General features: G+C 34.6%; 1 protein-coding gene across 2 annotated transcripts in view; it reads right to left on the bottom strand.

Moving 5' to 3' along the window:
- LOC150095673 (vacuolar protein sorting-associated protein 37B-like) overlaps positions 1-18,542 on the bottom strand; it is a 113,280-nt gene that overhangs the window by 41,321 nt on the left and 53,417 nt on the right. For both annotated transcript variants that reach the window (XM_090410160.1, XM_090410161.1), the window contains exon 3: positions 606-777. In XM_090410160.1, the coding sequence (XP_090266286.1) occupies positions 606-777 (172 nt within the window). The remainder of the gene's footprint in view (positions 1-605; positions 778-18,542) is intronic.

Raw genomic sequence — 18,542 nt, 5'->3', positions numbered from 1 at the left:
GATCATGGACAGGATCACATGGCTATGCAGAAACAAAAAGGAAAGCCACCGACAGAGAGAGCTGGAAGGACATAGTGGATGTTTCAGTCTTATCTAACTTTTGGAGATTGAGTGGGCAGTTCAATCTCCGCTGGTAGCCAATCAGAGATAGCTGGCCCAAGGCTATCATTAAGTTAAGTGGCATGCAAAGAAGAGATGGCTCAAGAAGTGCCACCATCTTATAGTCCCTAACCCTAACACAATATTTTTTATGTCTAAAATAGTGTGGGGTATACAGTTGATTTTCTCAAGTTTCCGGAATGGAAAACCCAAGTTTCTGGGAGAAAAAAACCCACTTGCCAGTGCCAGAGATCGACTAACTCTGGACTAACCAATCGAAAAACTACTAAGAAAATATTTTTCTAGTCAGTGACTAGATTTGAACCCAAGTCTTCCTTCATGCAGTCAAGTGCCGTGGAGTACAAATCCACTTCCACTGAGCTACACACGCTCATGAATTTTTATTTCAATATGAAATGTGGAACTACACACATATATATGGGGGGGGAGGATTTTTTGTATACAAAAATTTCTGCATTACAATTAAAATTTTAAAATGTTGCTACCTATTTTTTGCTTTTTTTCTTCCACTTCTTGCTTTAACTGTACTGCAGTACTATATAACTGAATAAGACGCTCACGAAACTGACAGAAACGAGGTTCAAGTGACAAATTAAATTCAGCTAGACTTTTGTTACTTGCTAATAGCATTTCTCGTTCTGATTCTGCAGTTTTAACCTGAAAAGATAAAGATTTTGGAGATAAATCAGTACAATAATTAGGCTACCGCATGTTATAAAGAAAAGATTTCATTATTAAAGTATAATAATTATTTCAAAGATTAATTCTGGTTTTAGATCTAATTAAATGGATCACATAAAATGTGAAATCCATGATCCAAGAAACATTAGAGATTAACACAGTTATCCAATTAAATATTATATACGAGGGTGGTCTGAAAAGTTCTCGGCCTAACAATGAAAAAACGGATTATAATTTCAAATTTATTTTTATTTTTCAACATAATCTCCCTTAAGATTAATACATTTATTCCAGCCAGTGCCATTATCCCTTCCCTGTTCTGCAAAATACCCCTCTACAGCTGCAATCACTTCTTGATTCAAGGAAAAATGCTGACCAGTGAGGAAAAGTTTTAGTTTTGGAAAGAGAGAGAAGTCAGAGGGAGCAAAATCTAGGGAATAGGGTGGATGTTCCAACAATTCATTGTGCAGATCCCTCAATTTTTCATTGCCAAAACACCTTTGTGGGCAGGTGCACTGTCCTGATGAAAGATGATTTTTTTCTTCGGCAAATCAGGTCTTTTCTTACAAATTTTTTCGTCTAGGTCTGCTTAAAAGATCAGAATGGTATTCCCCGGTTATTGTTTTACCCTTTTCAAGATAATTAATAAACAAAATCAGTGGCGGCCCGTACATAAGCACTGCGACACTGCAGCATCCCCAAGAAAAAAATTAAATTTTGTTTGTGTTTATAAATAATAACAATGCTTACAACATTATATAAATGCAATACAACATGTTAAAGGTTACAGCTTATGTTTTGACATTGATTGAATAGTTAATAATTGGAATTGTTCGATTAACGCTTTAGATTACGAAACAAATACACTGCGATCTAATGCAGTGTCGGAATTATCACGTTCGACCAATTGCAGCCAGACTCACCGATATTCGTTTGTGCTTGGCATTGCAAGTAACTAGTGAATCGACACTGCTCGTTTGGGCAGTGTCGCTCACATAGATTGTATGCTTGCGCGAGTTATTCTGTGAGATACGTAACTTTTATTATTGGTGCATGTTTGTGGTGAGGGTGAACTATTTTTTGTAAATCTTATTTTATTCTGTTAAAATAACATATAATTATTTATTTTATTATATATACAAAGCTGAATTATCACAACTGCTGAAGATAGGAAAATAATTATATTTTCTCAATTATCGTTACATGAAAAAATAGAAATAAAAAATAAAGGTCATCCTACTCCAGATATTATTATTAGTCAAGAAGGAATAAGTAAAAATGAAAAAATACATTGGGTCTTTTAACAGTGAGTAGTATCAAAAAATTAAATGGCTTTGTGGTTGCAAAACTAGAAATGTTTTATTTTGTTTTCCTTGTTTACTTTTTTGGCGGCGATAAGTGGTTTTACAAATATAAACAGAATAAAAGAAAAATGTGAAAAGCATCAGAATTCTTGAAAACACATGGAAAATGTTATTTCGTTTTCATTATTAGGACAAGTTAATATTTCCGAACAACTTAGTGAGGCTTACAGAACATCAAAATTGAAACATAATGAAAAAGTGAAGAAAAACAGAGAAATATTATCGAAACGAATTGATTGTATAAAATTTTGTGGCAAATTTGCACTATCCCTTCGGGGATATAATGAAAGTGATTCGTCTGAAAATCTGGGAGTATTTAAGGGGTTAATAAATTTCATTACAACTCTTGATCCTTCTTTGCAAAAACATTTAGATAACAGTTCAGTGTTTAAAGGGACATCAAAAACTATTCAAAACGAATTATTACAATGCATATTAGAAGTTTGTCATGATCACATAGCATCGGAAATCAATGAAACATCGTATGTAGCAGTCATGGCGACGATACCACAGACGTTTCTGAGCATACATACACAGTGATTGTTTTCCATTATGAACTTCGAGGTATAGTTTATGAATGATTTGGAAGATTTTTCACTTCAGGAAATGCACCTGCAGATGGTTTGTCAAAATGTTTACTTAACGAAATAAACAAAGTATTGAACAATGATTTGAATAAGTTAATAGCTCAAACATATGAAGGAGCTAATATTATGAAAGGTGAGCAAGGAGAGGTTCAATATAAAATTCAACAGGTTTTCAAAAATGTCATTTTATTCATTGCTGTGCCCACCAACTAAATCTTATTATGAAACATGTAACTGCATCAATTAAATCTGTATGATTATTTTTTTGCAAATCTCTCAGGAATAGCAACATTTTTTTCAAGATCTCCACAGAGATCGACAATATTAGATAAGTATGTAAATGCATGCATTCTAAGATCATCAAACACACAGAATTTTAATTTAAGAATAGTTAATACAGTTTTTGAATATAAGGATCAACTTATTGAATGTTTTGAGGAATTGATGACTTTAAGAACCACCGATAAAACTATCCAAGCATCAACAGGATTCTGAAATTTACTGAAAAATGAAATGTTTATATTTTGGCTAGGACTGTTTCATAAAATCGTGTCTCATTCTGAAATATTATATAATCAAATGCAATCTAGAAACGTTGATGCTAATAAGATTCAAAGAGCATCAAATGAATTTTATAAAACAATTTCAAATATCCGTAATTCAGAATGCTGCGAGTCTGCTAGTACTACTAAAATTATGGAAAGTAAAGAAGTGTGCGATAGTATCTTCGTGGAAGCAAAAGAAAGATTTGTATTTACCAATCATTTAATAGCTGCAAAACTGTTTTATCAGGAAAATTTTGAGTTTTCATAAAGAGCTACCAACTTATGAAATAAAAGAAATATGTCGTTTATTCAATTCTTGTTCAATAAAAATTAGAAAGAGAATTACAAATTTTTTACTCTAGAAAAGAATTTCACAATTTTAAAGGATTACTTTCATTATTAAATGTATTAAATGAAGAAAATTTAGCAGATGTTTTTAGTGAAATAATTAAACTTATAAAAATTTTAGTAACAATTCCAATGACCACAGCAGAACTGGAAAGATGTTTTTCTACTTTAAAGAGGGTGAAATCATATTTAAGGAATACTATGAACTAAAAGCAGTTAACAGCACTGTCTATGATTTCAATTAAAAAAAACATGATTTTGCAAATTACAAATTTTAATGAAAACATTATTGAAAAATTTTGTCAAGCAAGGCAAAAATAGAAGAATGAATTTTATTTTCAAATATTTTTAATAAAGCAATTTTTTAATACGTAAATTTGCGTATTAATAAATTGGTTACTGATTAGGAAAAAAAGGAATTATTTTTCTTATTTTATATGTGCAGCACCCCCACTTTAAATTTTTAGTGGCTGCCACTGAACAAAATACCATGACCTTTCCTGCTGATGGAACCAACTTTGTCTTCTTTGGCACTTAACAACCAGCTTCTGTCCATTGTTTTGACTATTTTTATTATTTTTTGTACAAAGGCTTATACGTTGGTAACACATGACTATTAAATTATTTAAGGAATTTACAATGTATACTGGAATATTAATTAAAATAAACTTTAATAAATACTCCCTATATTTCACCAATGTCACATTTCCATCTTCATGGGAACATACAACTATGACGCATGCAGGCACTACAAAAAGCAAATGAGGCACAAGAGAGAAACTACTGTTATTCCTAGAGTCCTAATGGTGTCCCCTAGCGAGCTATATTGGGTTGTCTTGGCTGTTGGGCCTGATGTTCTCATGATGCAAGCTTCCCAAATTTGTTGGAAAGTTTTTTTAGAGCTGAGGCTGATTCTATGAACCATCTTTCATATTTAAACTTGCTGCGGTGTATTAATGTGGCTTTCTTGCAAGGTATTCTGTGGCAGGTATCCAGAGCATGGTCTGCAAGCCCAGAGTGGCTGTACTGGTGAAACCGGATGTAGTCTTTGTGTTCTTAAATCCTGACATTTGCTGTATTGCCTGTTTCACCAAAGTTTACAGCTGCAAGGGACCTGGTATAACCGAGGTAGGTCTAGGGGAAGTGGTTGGTCTTTGGTGGAGCGGATAAGGGATGCCAATTTTTTATATGGTTTGTAACAAGAAGTCGGGTCATATTTTTTTAAGATTTTGGTTCTTTTTTCAGAGGTGCCCTGGATTTAGGGAATGGTGATAGATTTAGTGTAATCTTTGTTATGAAGGGGGAGGGGGGGGTTAGGGTTAACTGGTTTTAATAAAATATTAAATATTTAATAATATTTTATATTTTATAAAAAATATTTAAATATAATATTTATAAAAATATTTAAATATAATATTTATAAAAATATTATAAAAATAATATTTAATATAAAAAAAATATTTTCTGATCAATGAAGCCATTGGCTAAGGAAGTATTAAGGATGTGATTTAGTTCAGTGGCTAGGGCAATGTCATCCAAACAGATTAATTTTGCCCTGTAATATAGTGTTTTTATACTCCCATATTGTTGTGAGGAGGGGGGGAATTGATAGTGAATGTATCTGCCTGTATGGGTGGGTTTTCTGTAAACAGAAAAAACAGAGAATCCATCAGGCTGGTGAGTGATTAGAGTATATAGGAAAGGGAGGCTGTTATTTTTATCTTTTTCCAAGGTGAACTGGATTCTGGAGTGTTGGTTGTGTAAGTGTTAAGAAGAAGTGGAGTGTATCTAAGCCAAGTGGCCAAACAGCGAACACATCATCGACGTAGCAAAGCCATATGGTTGGTTTTGTCGGGCATAATTAAGGCTTTCTCTTCAAAGTCTCCATAAAGAAGTTGGCCAAGGGTGGGGAAAGTGGTGAACCCATCGCTGCCCCCTCTATCTGTTTGAAAAATTTTCCTTGCAAAATGAAATAGCCTGAGTTCATTGTGAACTGAAATAGGGCTGAGATATTGGGAGGAAATTTGGCTTGGATGAGCTCTAAGGTTTCCTTGAGTGGGAAATTTGTGAACAGGGAGACACAAAACTGACCATTATGTCAGTATGTTGGGTGAGAAATTTTCTATACTGGCTTTTGAAGTGGGCTGAGTTTTTTATGTGTGACGGTGTGTTGTCAGTATAGTGTGTGAGTGCTTTGGCTAATTTGTATGTGGGGGAATCAATGCCATCCACTATGGGATGTAATGGCACATTTCGTTTATGTATTTTTGGAAGTCCATATATTCGGGGTGGGGGGGTCTAGAGTTAAAAGGTTTTAGTTTCTTGGGAACTTCCACAGGCCAAGAAGTAACCTTCTTAAGGAGCCTTTGGAGTGTTCAAATTTTGGAGCTGGTGAAATTATACTCAATAGGGAGGTAGGTAGCCCGATCTAACAATAAAGCATTAAGCTTACCTGTGTAGTCCTTTTGGTAAATGCGGATAAGGGTAATAGTAATTACCCTTATCCGCATTGGTAATTACTATTTCTTAGTTCAAAATTAAGTGGATATTGAATACCACATTATTTCTTAGCCAAATAAGAAACTCAAAGATAGGAAATCTAATCTAAGAGTTTCGTGCCGAATATAGAAAACTATAAAGTACGGCAAGTCCAAGCATAAGCCAACACCTGGTAGTGCAACTCATAGTAAAGGTGGAGTAAGCTCCGATCACTGTTCTACATTATGAGATAAGGTCACTACCAAGACTAGTTTTGAATTTTTTTCAGGTCTCATCAGTGAGTAGGTAGACCTAGATGTAATACTAAAGTTTCAATAGTCAGAACTTATTTCTTTACTGTAAGAGTTGCCAAAAGGTGCACAAATACAATTACTGAAATAAGAGCCAACAGGCATCAATTCGGCGAAGTAAAATTATTCAAAATTAAGTGGATATTGAATACCACATTATTTCTTAGCCAAATAAGAAACTCAAAGATAAGAAATCTAATCTAAGAGTTTCATGCCGAATATAGAAAACTATAAAGTATGGTGAGTCCAAGCGTAAGCCAACACCTGGTAGTGCAATGCTAGGGCAACTCGTAGTAAAGGTGGAGTAAGCTCCGATCACTGTTCTTAGTATTTTCCCATAATGTAAAACACAGCTCCTAAGAGATGTATTACTGTTATACATTATGTGAGGTCATTACCCAGACCGTTTTCGACCCTTTTTGAGGTCTCATCAGTGAATAGGTAGACCTAGATGTAATACTAATGTTTCAATAATCAGAACTTATTTCTTTACTGTACGAGTTGCCAAAAGGTGCACAAATACAATTACTGAAATAAGAGCCAACAGGCTTCACTTTGTCGAAGTAAAATTATTCAAAATTAAGTGGATATTTGATTCTTTAACGATACTTGTGACATAATGATTAGAAATGTATACACGTTTACACAAGAATAATATTTAATTTGCCAAATATTTTGGTCTGAATATTAAAGACCATCTACAGTGGCTACATAGGAATAGTTTTAAAAATTAAGGTGGAATACGAACAATTGATCATTCACACATAGAACGAGCCCGTGATATCATATCGCTAAGTATTAGAAGAGTAAACATTTATAAAGTCATGATTAAAGATATTAATTCAGAAGTTCATGTAATAATCTTAAATAACATGAGACTAATATAGGAAATTTACATTAAAAATAAAATAAAATAAAATAAAAAATTAATGTGTTATCCTGATTAAACTTTCCCAAATTTTTGATAGAGATATACAGATATTACGATTCAAGTTAGGACGCTGAAGTAAGGTCTCCACACTTTCTTTAAATAAACATTCAAATTTGTAGCGACATCTGTGTAGGAGGAGAGTCTTGGACCAAAGGATGTTGTGGCTTGTTTCTAATCCATGCTGAGCTAATCCAGATTTCTCGGGTTTGTTGTGTTGAATTGATGCTCTTGAATTCTTTTTTCTATAGAACGTCCAGTGTTTCAAAAGTAGGAAAGATTACAGTTACAAGGAACTTCATACACACCAGGTAGAGACAAGGTTGAGCATTTATCTTTAGATGAAGGAAAATGGGTGGATAATTTGTTAATAGGTGTATAAGTAGCTATTAAATCATAATTCTTCAGAATTCTTGAAATTGGTTCTGAAATCCCAGAAATGTAAGGAATTGGAACTCTATGTATTGAATCTTTGCTGTTCTGTGTTGGATTGTAAGAATCGAAAAGATGTTGTGTACTCTTTTCGGAGAAGCCATTTAGTTTCATGTGATGGTTGATAGTCTAGAGTTCTTTCTGTAATAAATGAGAGGTTGAACAATTAGTTTTGGCTCGTTGGATTAAACATTTTATGATTCCTGTTTTTTGACAAGGATGATGAGCAGATTCTTTGAGAATATAATGACCTGTGAAAGTTGGTTTTCTGTAAACTGTTGTTGTAAGAATACCTGAAGGTGAACGGATGAGAAAGATGTCTAAAAATGATAACTTGTCTTTTTCAATCTCCATGGTAAACTTTATACGAGGATGTAAGGAATTGATACTGCTTAAAAAAGAAGGTAAGGAGTCTCTGTTGTGAGGCCATACAGCAAGATGTCGTCTATATATCTAACCCAAAAGGATGGCTGAGGGAATATAGATGAGGACTTCTTCTAGATGTTCCAAATAAAAGTTGGCAAGAGCAGGAGAGAGTGGACTTCCCATGGCTGTTCCTTTCACTTGGTTGTAAAATTTGTTAAGACATAAGAAATATCCAGAGTGCATTATGAAATCAAATAACTTTATAATATCTTATGTCAGCAAGTAATTCTAAAGTCTCTTTGAGAGGTATAGGTTAGTTTAGGTTATATAGGTTATATATGATTACTATACAGGAACACCAGTTCCTGTATAGGAATCATATATAAAAATTTTATATCAAAGCTAACCATAAGATCTGTAGTTTGTAAAATGATGTTTTTCAATTTATTTAAGAAATCACTAGAGTTTTTCAAAAAAGAGCGTGAGTTGCCAATGTGTGATTTCAATAATTTAGATAGATATTTGGCTATGCGATAAAGTAGGAGAATCAATACAATCCACTATAAGGCGAAGAGGAATATCTGTCTTGTGCATTTTAGGTATACCATAAAACCTAGGAGGCCTTGCAAAATGAGTTTTTTGTCTTTCAATAGTGTCTACATCCAAACTTATGACCTCATCTAGCAGGGAATTTAATTTCTTCAGTTGTCTGTTGGTTGGATCGTAATCGAGTTCTTGGTATGTTTAGCGATCTCGAAGTAAAAGGGAAAGTTTTCTTCTATAGTTTGAAGAGTCCATAATTACTGTCGCTTTCCCCTTGTCAGCTTTAGTAATGATGAGATGGCTGTTGTTTCTTAAGGAATGTATAGCTTTCTTTTCAGAAGGAGATATGTTCGAAGGAGGAAGCTTGGCTTTAAGTAGCGAAGAAGCAACTTCTAGATGGAGAGCATTAGCTTTTTCACTTGAAAGATGAATGAGGTTCCGTTCGATGTTAACTAGAAAATCTAGATATGGAATCTTTTTAGTGATTATAGAGAAATCATGTCCTTTTGAGAGGATGAGTGTTTCACTATTAGTTCAAGGCCGACCAGATACATTGACGATCCAATTATCTGGAACTTGGAGCGGCTTGATTTGTCTAGAAACAAGAACATCATATTTGTGGTTTAGATGTTGATTCTGTTTTTTATACGAACGTTGTAAAGAGCTTGCTACTTTCAGAATTATGTTTGAAAGATGTGGTTCTAAGTTTGTGGAGATATACGTACGGAGATCAGAAACATGATGAATGTTAATAGCCAGATCATGTTTAGCTGCTCTGAGTTGATTACGGATTAAAGATAAACTGGTGTTCCTATAAATATTATGAGCTCCAGGAGTTTTAATGGTTTCTTTAATCTTAGCGAAATTAGGAATTATCTTGTTGTCGCGGCATTTTTTTTAGAAAGATGATCCTCGCTCGCAACTTACCTTGAGTTACTGATAGTTTACCTAATTTACTGGTTTTTTTGGTGAAGTTTTCTCCATGAAGGAATAAAATTTGATTCTTTAAAGATACTTGTGACATAATGATCAGAAATATATACACATTTACACAAGAATAATCTTTAATTTGCCAAATATTTCAGTCTGAATATTACAAATATCTTCAATGGCTACATAGGAATAGTTTTAAAAAACAAGGTGGAATACGAACAATTGATCACTCAACATACCAAGAACTCAATTACGATCCAACCAACAGACAACTGAAGAAATTAAATTCCCTGCTAGATGAGGTCATAAGTTTGGATGTAGACACTACTGAAAGACAAAAAACTCATTTTGCAAAGCCTCCTAGGTTTTATGGTCTACTTCAAATACACAAGACAGATATTCCTCTTCACCCTATAGTGGATTGTATTGATTCTTCTACTTATCGCATAGCCAAATATCTATCTAAATTATTGAAATCACACATTGGCAACTCACACTCTTTTTTGAAAAACTCTAGTGATTTCTTAAATAAATTGAAAAACATCACTTTACAACCTACAGATCTTATGGTTAGCTATGATATAGAATCTTTATATACGAATGTACCTCTCAAAGAGACTTTAGAATTACTTGCAGACATCATCCCGCAAGATATTATAAAGTTATTTGATTTCATAATGCACTCTGGATATTTCTTATGTCAAAACAAATTTTACAACCAAGTTGAAGGAACAGCCATGGGAAGTCCACTCTCTCCTGCTCTTGCCAACTTTTATTTGGAACATCTAGAAGAAGTCCTGTTCTCATCTATATTCCCTCAACCATCCTTTTAAGTTAGATATATAGACAACATCTTTGCTGTATGGCTCACAACAGAGACTCCTTACCTTCCTTTTTAAGCAGTATCAATTCCTTACATCCTCGTATAAAGTTTACCATGGAGATTGAAAACGACAAGTTATCATTTTTAGACGTCTTTCTCATCCGTTCACCTTCAGGTATTCTTACAACAACAGTTTACAGAAAACCAACTTTCACAGGTCATTATATTCTCAAAGAATCTGCTCATCATCCTTGTCAAAAAACAGGAATCATAAAATGTTTAATCCAACGAGCCAAAACTAATTGTTCAACCTCTCATTTATTACAGAAAGAACTCTAGACTATCAACCATCACATGAAACTAAATGGCTTCTCCGAAAAGAGTACACAACATCTTTTCGATTCTTACAATCCAACACAGAACAGCAAAGATTCAATACATCGAGTTCCAATTCCTTACATTTCCAATTTCAAGAATTCTGAAGAATTATGATTTAATAGCTACTTATACACCTATTATCCACCCATTTTCCTTCATCTAAAGATAAACACTCAACCTCGTCTCTACCTGGTGTGTATGAAGCTCCTTGTAACTGTAATCTTTCCTACTTTAGAAAAACTGAACGTTCTATAGAAAAAAGAATTCAAGAAATATAGTAAGTATTTATTAATGTTTCTTTTAATTAATATATCAGTATACATTATAAATTCTTTAAATAATTTAATAGTCATGTTTTGACTGCTCTTTGAATTCTAGTGTGTAAGTGAATCCATGTCTCATCCATGGTAATAAATCAACACACAAAATAAGTTTTATTCTTGTTAAAATGCTCCAAGCACTGTTCAGAGATTTTCATGTGAGTGCGTTTTTGATCTGCTGTGAGCAAGTATGGCACCCATCTTGCGCAAAGTTTTTTCATTTGCAATTCTTCATGCAAAATATATCCTACACGTTCTTTTGAAATGCCTGTAGTCTCAGCAATTTCACATACTTTGACTCAACGGTCATCCAATACCATATTGTGCACTTGATCAATGGTTTCTGGTGTTTTTACACTTTTTGGACATCCTTCACGTGGATCATCTTCAAGGCTGCTACGGCCCTGTTTAACTCAACAGCCCATTTCTTAATTGTTGAAAACAAAGGAGAAGAGTGCTCATAAACTTTTATGAACTTCAAATGAATTTCTTTTGGCGTTAAACCTTGTTTTACAAAGAATTTTATAACCACGCGATACTCAATTTTATCCATTTCAAGGGATACAGACAACGCTTTGACTTTCGACAGCTGTATAAAAAAACCTACTTGATAGAATGACTTGCAATTTCATATCGATGCTTAGGATAGATGTACCAACTTAAAAAAAAAATCCTGCTGATAGTGTTGCCATCTATGGTCAAGGCCAAGAACTTTTCAAATCACCCTCGTATCAATAAACTGATAAGTGTTTATGAAAAAATGTCAGAAAATACTATCATGACCAAAAATATTAATGTGCCCTTCTCTACAGTGTCAAATGATTTCCAAAATTTCTTTCTTCCTTTCCTTGTAATTTCATGAGTATTCCATCTTATTATGATATAATGCATTCCTTTCTCTTCTCATGGAATCAGTGGAATAACCATGACATTAAGAAAAATTTATTATTCTTAATAACGTGTGTTGAGGCTTAAGTGCTGCGAAGAATTCATATTAGAGGTTTAATGGAATATTATCAGCAGTGAGAAAGGATTAAAAACAATTTTAATATTTCCAATATTATAGAAATTGGAAGTATGTATAATATTGGAAATATTAAAATTGTTTTTAATCCTTTCTCAGGGTAAGATATGTAGATGATGTGTTCTCTATTTGGCCTCATGGCCCAGACACATTAGATTCCTTCCTCAGTCACCTCAATAGTCTACATCCAAGAATCCAGCTTACGATGGAAAAGGAAAATAACAATTGTTTACCCTTCCTAGACACCTTAGTAACCCGCCTTCCTAATGGTAACTTTTCTTTCTCTGTATATAGAAAACCAACTCATTCAGGCAGATACATTCACAAACTCTCCCACCACCACCCCTCTTAGCAATATGGCATTGTTGAAACTCTTACCAATAGAGCCCACAATCTCTGTCCCAGTGAAACTGCCCTTTCAACTGAACTCAACACATACACAACACCTTCCTTTCCAATGGCTACAGTGACTACAGAATTAAAAAATTAATCAAGTCCTTCCCCATTCCCCAACCATCTCTTCAGAAGAAATGCCATCACCATAGCTTACATCCGTGGTACATCAGAAAAAATAGCCAGATCATTAAAAAAGTACAACCTCCATACAGCTTTTAAGCCCCACCACAAACTTGCTACCCTTATCCATTCCACCAAAGACCAGCTCCTTCCTCTCTCAGTGCCTGGAGTGTATAGAGTACCTTGTGCCTGTAAACTTGCTTATTTCGGACAGACAGGCAGATCAGCAACAATCCAGTTAGAAGAACACAAGTCATACATCTGCAATCACGATTATGGTCAATTTGGCCTTGCAAACCATGTTTTGGATACTACCCACAGGATCTCCTGGGAAAAAACCACCATGTTCCACCATAGTAAATTCAAAAAAGAAAGACTATTCTTTGAATCTGCATCTGCACTCAGGAATCAACCAAATTTAAACAAATACGGTTGCATTAAACTTCCCAAAATTTGGGAAACATTAATTATCAGAGATCTCTCTTTACATCTAGGGTGCACTACCTAGATAGGACTTTAGTTTCACTCACTATTGTATTATATTTGTGTGTGTGTGTTGTTACAAAAGTTTTTTTGTAATCCCTGATGATATCTCTGTGACGGAGATGAAATATTGGAAGTATTAAATTTGTTTTTTAATCCTTTCTGAGTGCTGATAATATTCCATTAAACCTCCAACATGTATTCTTAATGACATGAATACCTTCATCTCTCACATTCCAGCCACATTTTTTGTTCTGTATTCAAGCATTGGCGAATAAGTACACTAAAGTATACCAAACATAACTTAAAAGAAATTCCTTAGTACTCCTCCTTTTAAAAGCACACTGAAGTCTGTAAAAACATAACCCATCTGATCATAAAAAGAACAAAAGTGCAAAATTTGCAGGTTTTTTTGAAGGGAGATATGAGGGTTCTGAGAAAAATCAGGGGAGTGAACTGATGGAATCATTGGCAGAATTATATTAAAAAATGAAGATATTTGAAAGGAACTTGACATTATTTGCATTCAAGAATGTGTCAGCAGAGCTAATCTAAGGTGGTATGGCCACTTAAAGAATGGATGAAGAAAGGTTAGCAAAACAGGTGTTTGATGCCAAGATGGCAGGAAAGAGAGACCCAGAGTCAAGGTTATTTGATTGATTGATTTGGTCAGAAGTGCCTTAGAAGCACAGAATGTTCGATATGACAATATTGGAGTGCTCACAAGTAATAGATTTATTTGGAGGAAAATTGTCAACAGGCGATTAATAATAATGTAAGCTTAATCATGTAATGCTGTCATAGTAACCTGAACACCCCTTGGGGGTACATATCAGGAAATTGATGATGATGATTTTTTGAGGGGAGGAGGAGGGTATTTTGTAAACTATTATGATGATTTTTATTAATTCTAGCTATCACTACTTTGTAGAAGTAAGAAAAATGTCTTTTTTCCTCTTGATATACCAAATACTTCACACTTGATGAACAATGTCAGTGAATGGAACAATTGAGAAATCTATGCACTAAAATACCCTCTGATCATGATAGTATCACTCCAACTGCTCTAAAAACCTGTGCACCAAAATCAACCTCCATATTATCCCACCTATGCACTCTTTTGCTTTGCTGGCTTCAGTCTGGAAGTTAGTCAACTTATCCTAAACAAGTAAAGAAATTATGACAATCATAGAAAGTAGATGAATCTTAGAAAGTAAATCATGGACAATCATGATAATCATCAAAATCCCGATCAATTTTCAATTGCAACAGCAATTATCACTATCACACTGCACTAAAGCCCATCAAGGAGGAATTCTTCCTATCATTTAAAATTATTTTGAAATAAAACTGATACATATCATTATTGCCACATGCAGCAATGATTTGTTATAGGCCTCTCATGCAAAGTAGTCTTGAACTAAGGAAGTTTAGCAACAAAAATTACAATACAAAATGAACAACACCATTGGAATGCATTTGGAAAAATACAGTTAAGTTTAATAGGCTCTTATAATTTTTTGCATATAATTTATTATTATTGTACAGGCACCTCCATGGAATCCGACGACTCAACACAGAAGATCCAACCTATCCACATCTATCATACCTCTCCTTGAACCCAATAACACACAAAACACTCGCAACTACCTCTACCAACCTATTTCATTCATTCACCACCCTACTAACCAAACCTTTACTCAACTTCCAGGGATGACCACTTTTTCTGCATCCTCTAGCCAAGTAATGAAACATTTCCCTTGATCAATCCTATAAAAAACTTCAATAACTTAAATGTTTTTATCATATCCCCTCTTTTTCACCCATCCTAATAAGGATCATTCCACAGACCACACACTATCTTGGTCACTTGCTTCTGAATCCTCTCCACTATTTCCTCATACCCAAGAAATTCAGGTAACCAAACCTAAGTACAAGTAATTCAGATGTAGATGAAGCACCTTGTCATATGCTTTTTCCACATCTACAAAACTTAAGTACAGATCTTTGTTATATTCCCATGATTTCTCAACTATTTGTCGTAAAGTGAAAATCTGATCCTGACAGCCTCTATTTGGCTTGATTAGCTTGTTCTTCACCAAGCTTCTCTTCCATAATTCTTCTCAACCGTTTCTCAAGTATACTGGCATAAATCTTACTGGGAACACTCAGTAGAGAAATACCTCTGTAATGCTCACATTCGGTTTTATTTCCCTTTTTATTTATACATGGGTATTATGAGAGCTCTACTCCAATCATCTGGAATTCGTCCCTCTGTCCAGGCCTTCTGAACTACGCAGTGTAGCCACTGTAAGACTTTTATACCTCCATACTTCAGCATTTCTGGTATAATATCATCTACTCCTGCTGCCTTTCCACATTTCAGGCCTTTGACGGCTTTTGCTACTTCAAGTATGGATATGTATTCCTGATTACATGCCTGGTTAGCGTTTTTTATCAGTGTGTTGTCTTCACTGCTAGTTTCATTTAGCAATTTTTCAAAGTAATTACTTCATACTTCAAGTATATCTCTTTCTCCAGTTTTCATATCACCTTGATCATCTCTAATTCCTTTTACAGCACTCTTTCCTCCATTCCTGAGCTTCTTCAACAACCTCCAGAATATTTTACCACCTTCTTGATATTTATTTTCTATGTTCTCACGAAGGTCTTCCCATGACTTCTGTTTAGCTAGTTTTACACAGTGTTTAGCTTTCTTACATGTTTCTCTGTATTCTCTAAGAGCACAAGCTAACTTATTTGCCAGGAACTTTTGATATGCTTTCTTCTTTTCCTTCACTGTTGCTTTAACTTGTCTGATGGAAGCTTTTTCAGTTGGCTATGCTACCAATTATATATTTGGTTTCATTCTTTATCCAAGTGCAAGTAAACAAAGTTTGCGCCTGAAGTATTTTCAGGACTGGGGCAACTCGTGGTAAAGGTGGTATAAGTTCTCATCACTTGCTTTAGTATTTCCCATAATGCAAAACACTTCTCCTTGCAGATACTACTTCTTCCCAATAATGCTATGCATTAAAGGAAGGGCAACTACCCAGACTGGTCTCGACCTTTATTGAGGTCTCATCAGTGGGAGCCAGACCCTATTTAACCTCCTGTGTCCACCATGAGTTCTGATTTTTCTATCCTTGCAGACCTCACCACATGCCTCTCTGGCTGAATCAATCAATGTTTTCTTCAGAGCTTGTCATTAAATCTCCAAGGTTTGATTTCTGTTCTCAAACTCATTCATTTTTTCTTGAATAATGTTTGCATATTTTAGTCTATAGTTTACACCTGAGAGCAGCTCAACTTTTAGTAGCTTTAAATCTTTCTTACATGTTCTTCTTTTCAATATGAAATTCAATTTTATCCTGCTCAAGACTAAATGATGATCACTTCCAATTTCAAATCCTCTGTACACTCTAGTGTCCTGCACAAGCGAGAAAACAACACTATCAACAATAACATAGTCGATAAGGCTTTTCTTATTCCTTGCCTCTTCTCTCCACGTGAATTTGTGCACATTTTTATGTTGGAACATTGTGTTAGTAATAACCAGCCCATGTTTGAGCAGAAATTCAACAGATATCTGCCATTATTATTAGCTATGCTCTTTTCACCAAATTTTCCCAATATATTTTTGTATGTCTGACAATAATTTCCTTCTCTGCTATTTAAATCCCCAACAAGGACTACCTTTTCATTTTTCATTGTGTCAGTTGCTTTCTCTAAAGCCTCAAAAAATTTCTCCACTTCTACCTTAGCAGAACCTTCTGTGGGAGCATAGGCAGAAATAAGTCTCATTGTCCAGTTCCCCATTCTGATATTTGCCCACATCACTCTACTTGAAATTGCCTGCCATTCAAGAAGATTAGCCTCGTATTTAGTGTTGAATACAATGGCTACTCCTTAGGAATTATTTTTTATTAATTTAATTTTATTTATTTTGTTAAATTATTTTTTATAATTAAAAAAGGAATTATTTTGTCCTCTTTCCACTCCTTTGGAACTGTGCCAGAGAGCAAGACTTAAATTAAAAGAGCCTAGTCAGTGGTATTGCCAGTTCCTTTGCACACACACTCTTGTAAAACATGAGCTTTACATCCCATGGCTGTATTTACATCGAGATTTTGCAATATCCTAAGAATGCCTCAATTCATCCACATCTGTTCTCACATCAGTCCCTGTCACATATGTCATACCAGTAATCTCACTTGAATGATATACTATTGCAACGGGGTCATTCAATTAACTCACCTATTTTATCTACTCGTGTCACCTCATCACCACTCATTAAGGTTATCCTTCCAAAATCATTTTTTATCTTACTTGCCACATAACAAAAGAATTCTTTGGGATTTCCTTTGACCTGCTAGGCTAAATTCTTCTCATAATCTGATTTTGTACTCCTTATCATGCCAGTCACCTTTCTTGTCTGATCCTTATACTGTTCGTGCTTGCTAGTCAATTTTCTCCTTAATACCATCCACAATATTTTCTTTTCTTTTTTTTTCAACAGTTCATGTTTAATGATACTACTCATCTATCTAACTCCTACCTGATTAACCTTCCTGATTCTGGGTGTACCATTTGATATTGCTTCCTCCAGATACTCTGTATCTCCCATGCACTACTAACATTATTCCCTTGCAGGTTTTTATGCCACTTTTCCCCAATCATAAGCAATACGGCCATCTTGGTTATGGATAACTCTTCTAATCCTATGATCAGGTCCGATACGTTCACAACCTGAGTCCCCTCACATGCTGCCAAAAGTTCTCTCTCAGAGTAGGTGTATAAATTTCATTTCCTTCCTGCCATATTATCTTTCTTCCTTCCAATCTATATTACCACAGATGAAGGCTTCCAAAGTAATTACACGGCCTGCACCCATTGTACTAATTTGCTTATGCATGTCTTCCAGATCATCTCTGAAACCCCCCCCCCCGGTCTATAACAGTAAACTAATCATACATTTCGTCTTATTGGCCTGGATCTCACACTAGATTGCTTCAAATGAACACCCACCATCACGCATGTCTCCTATTCTTTTTGGCTGCAATTCATCTGCTATCATCAGCAGAACCCCCTTATCCCATCCTATCATCTCTATCCTTTCTGAAAAGACTAAAAGACTAGACAAAATACCACCTGGATTTCTTCCAGCTAATTAACAACTGTATGAATTCTGCTATAGTCATTTTATTCCACAGGATTTCTTTCTTAAGAGAACTACTTCTGAACAAACACTATGAAGAGCATTGAATAAACCCAACTTTCTTTTCTTTTAACATGGTGCTCACCCATGAAAGATTTATTTATAAACCTGTAGTACATCTGCATCATGGATGGGCTAAGATTT

Source organism: Typopeltis vanoorti, chromosome 20 (genome assembly GCF_054136105.1).
Source record: "Typopeltis vanoorti isolate ZY-2024b chromosome 20, IOZ_Tvanoo_1.0, whole genome shotgun sequence".
NCBI lineage: Eukaryota > Metazoa > Arthropoda > Arachnida > Uropygi > Thelyphonidae > Typopeltis > Typopeltis vanoorti.
Note: the sequence above shows the minus strand (reverse complement) of the source record. Positions and strands in the feature narration are given on the sequence as shown.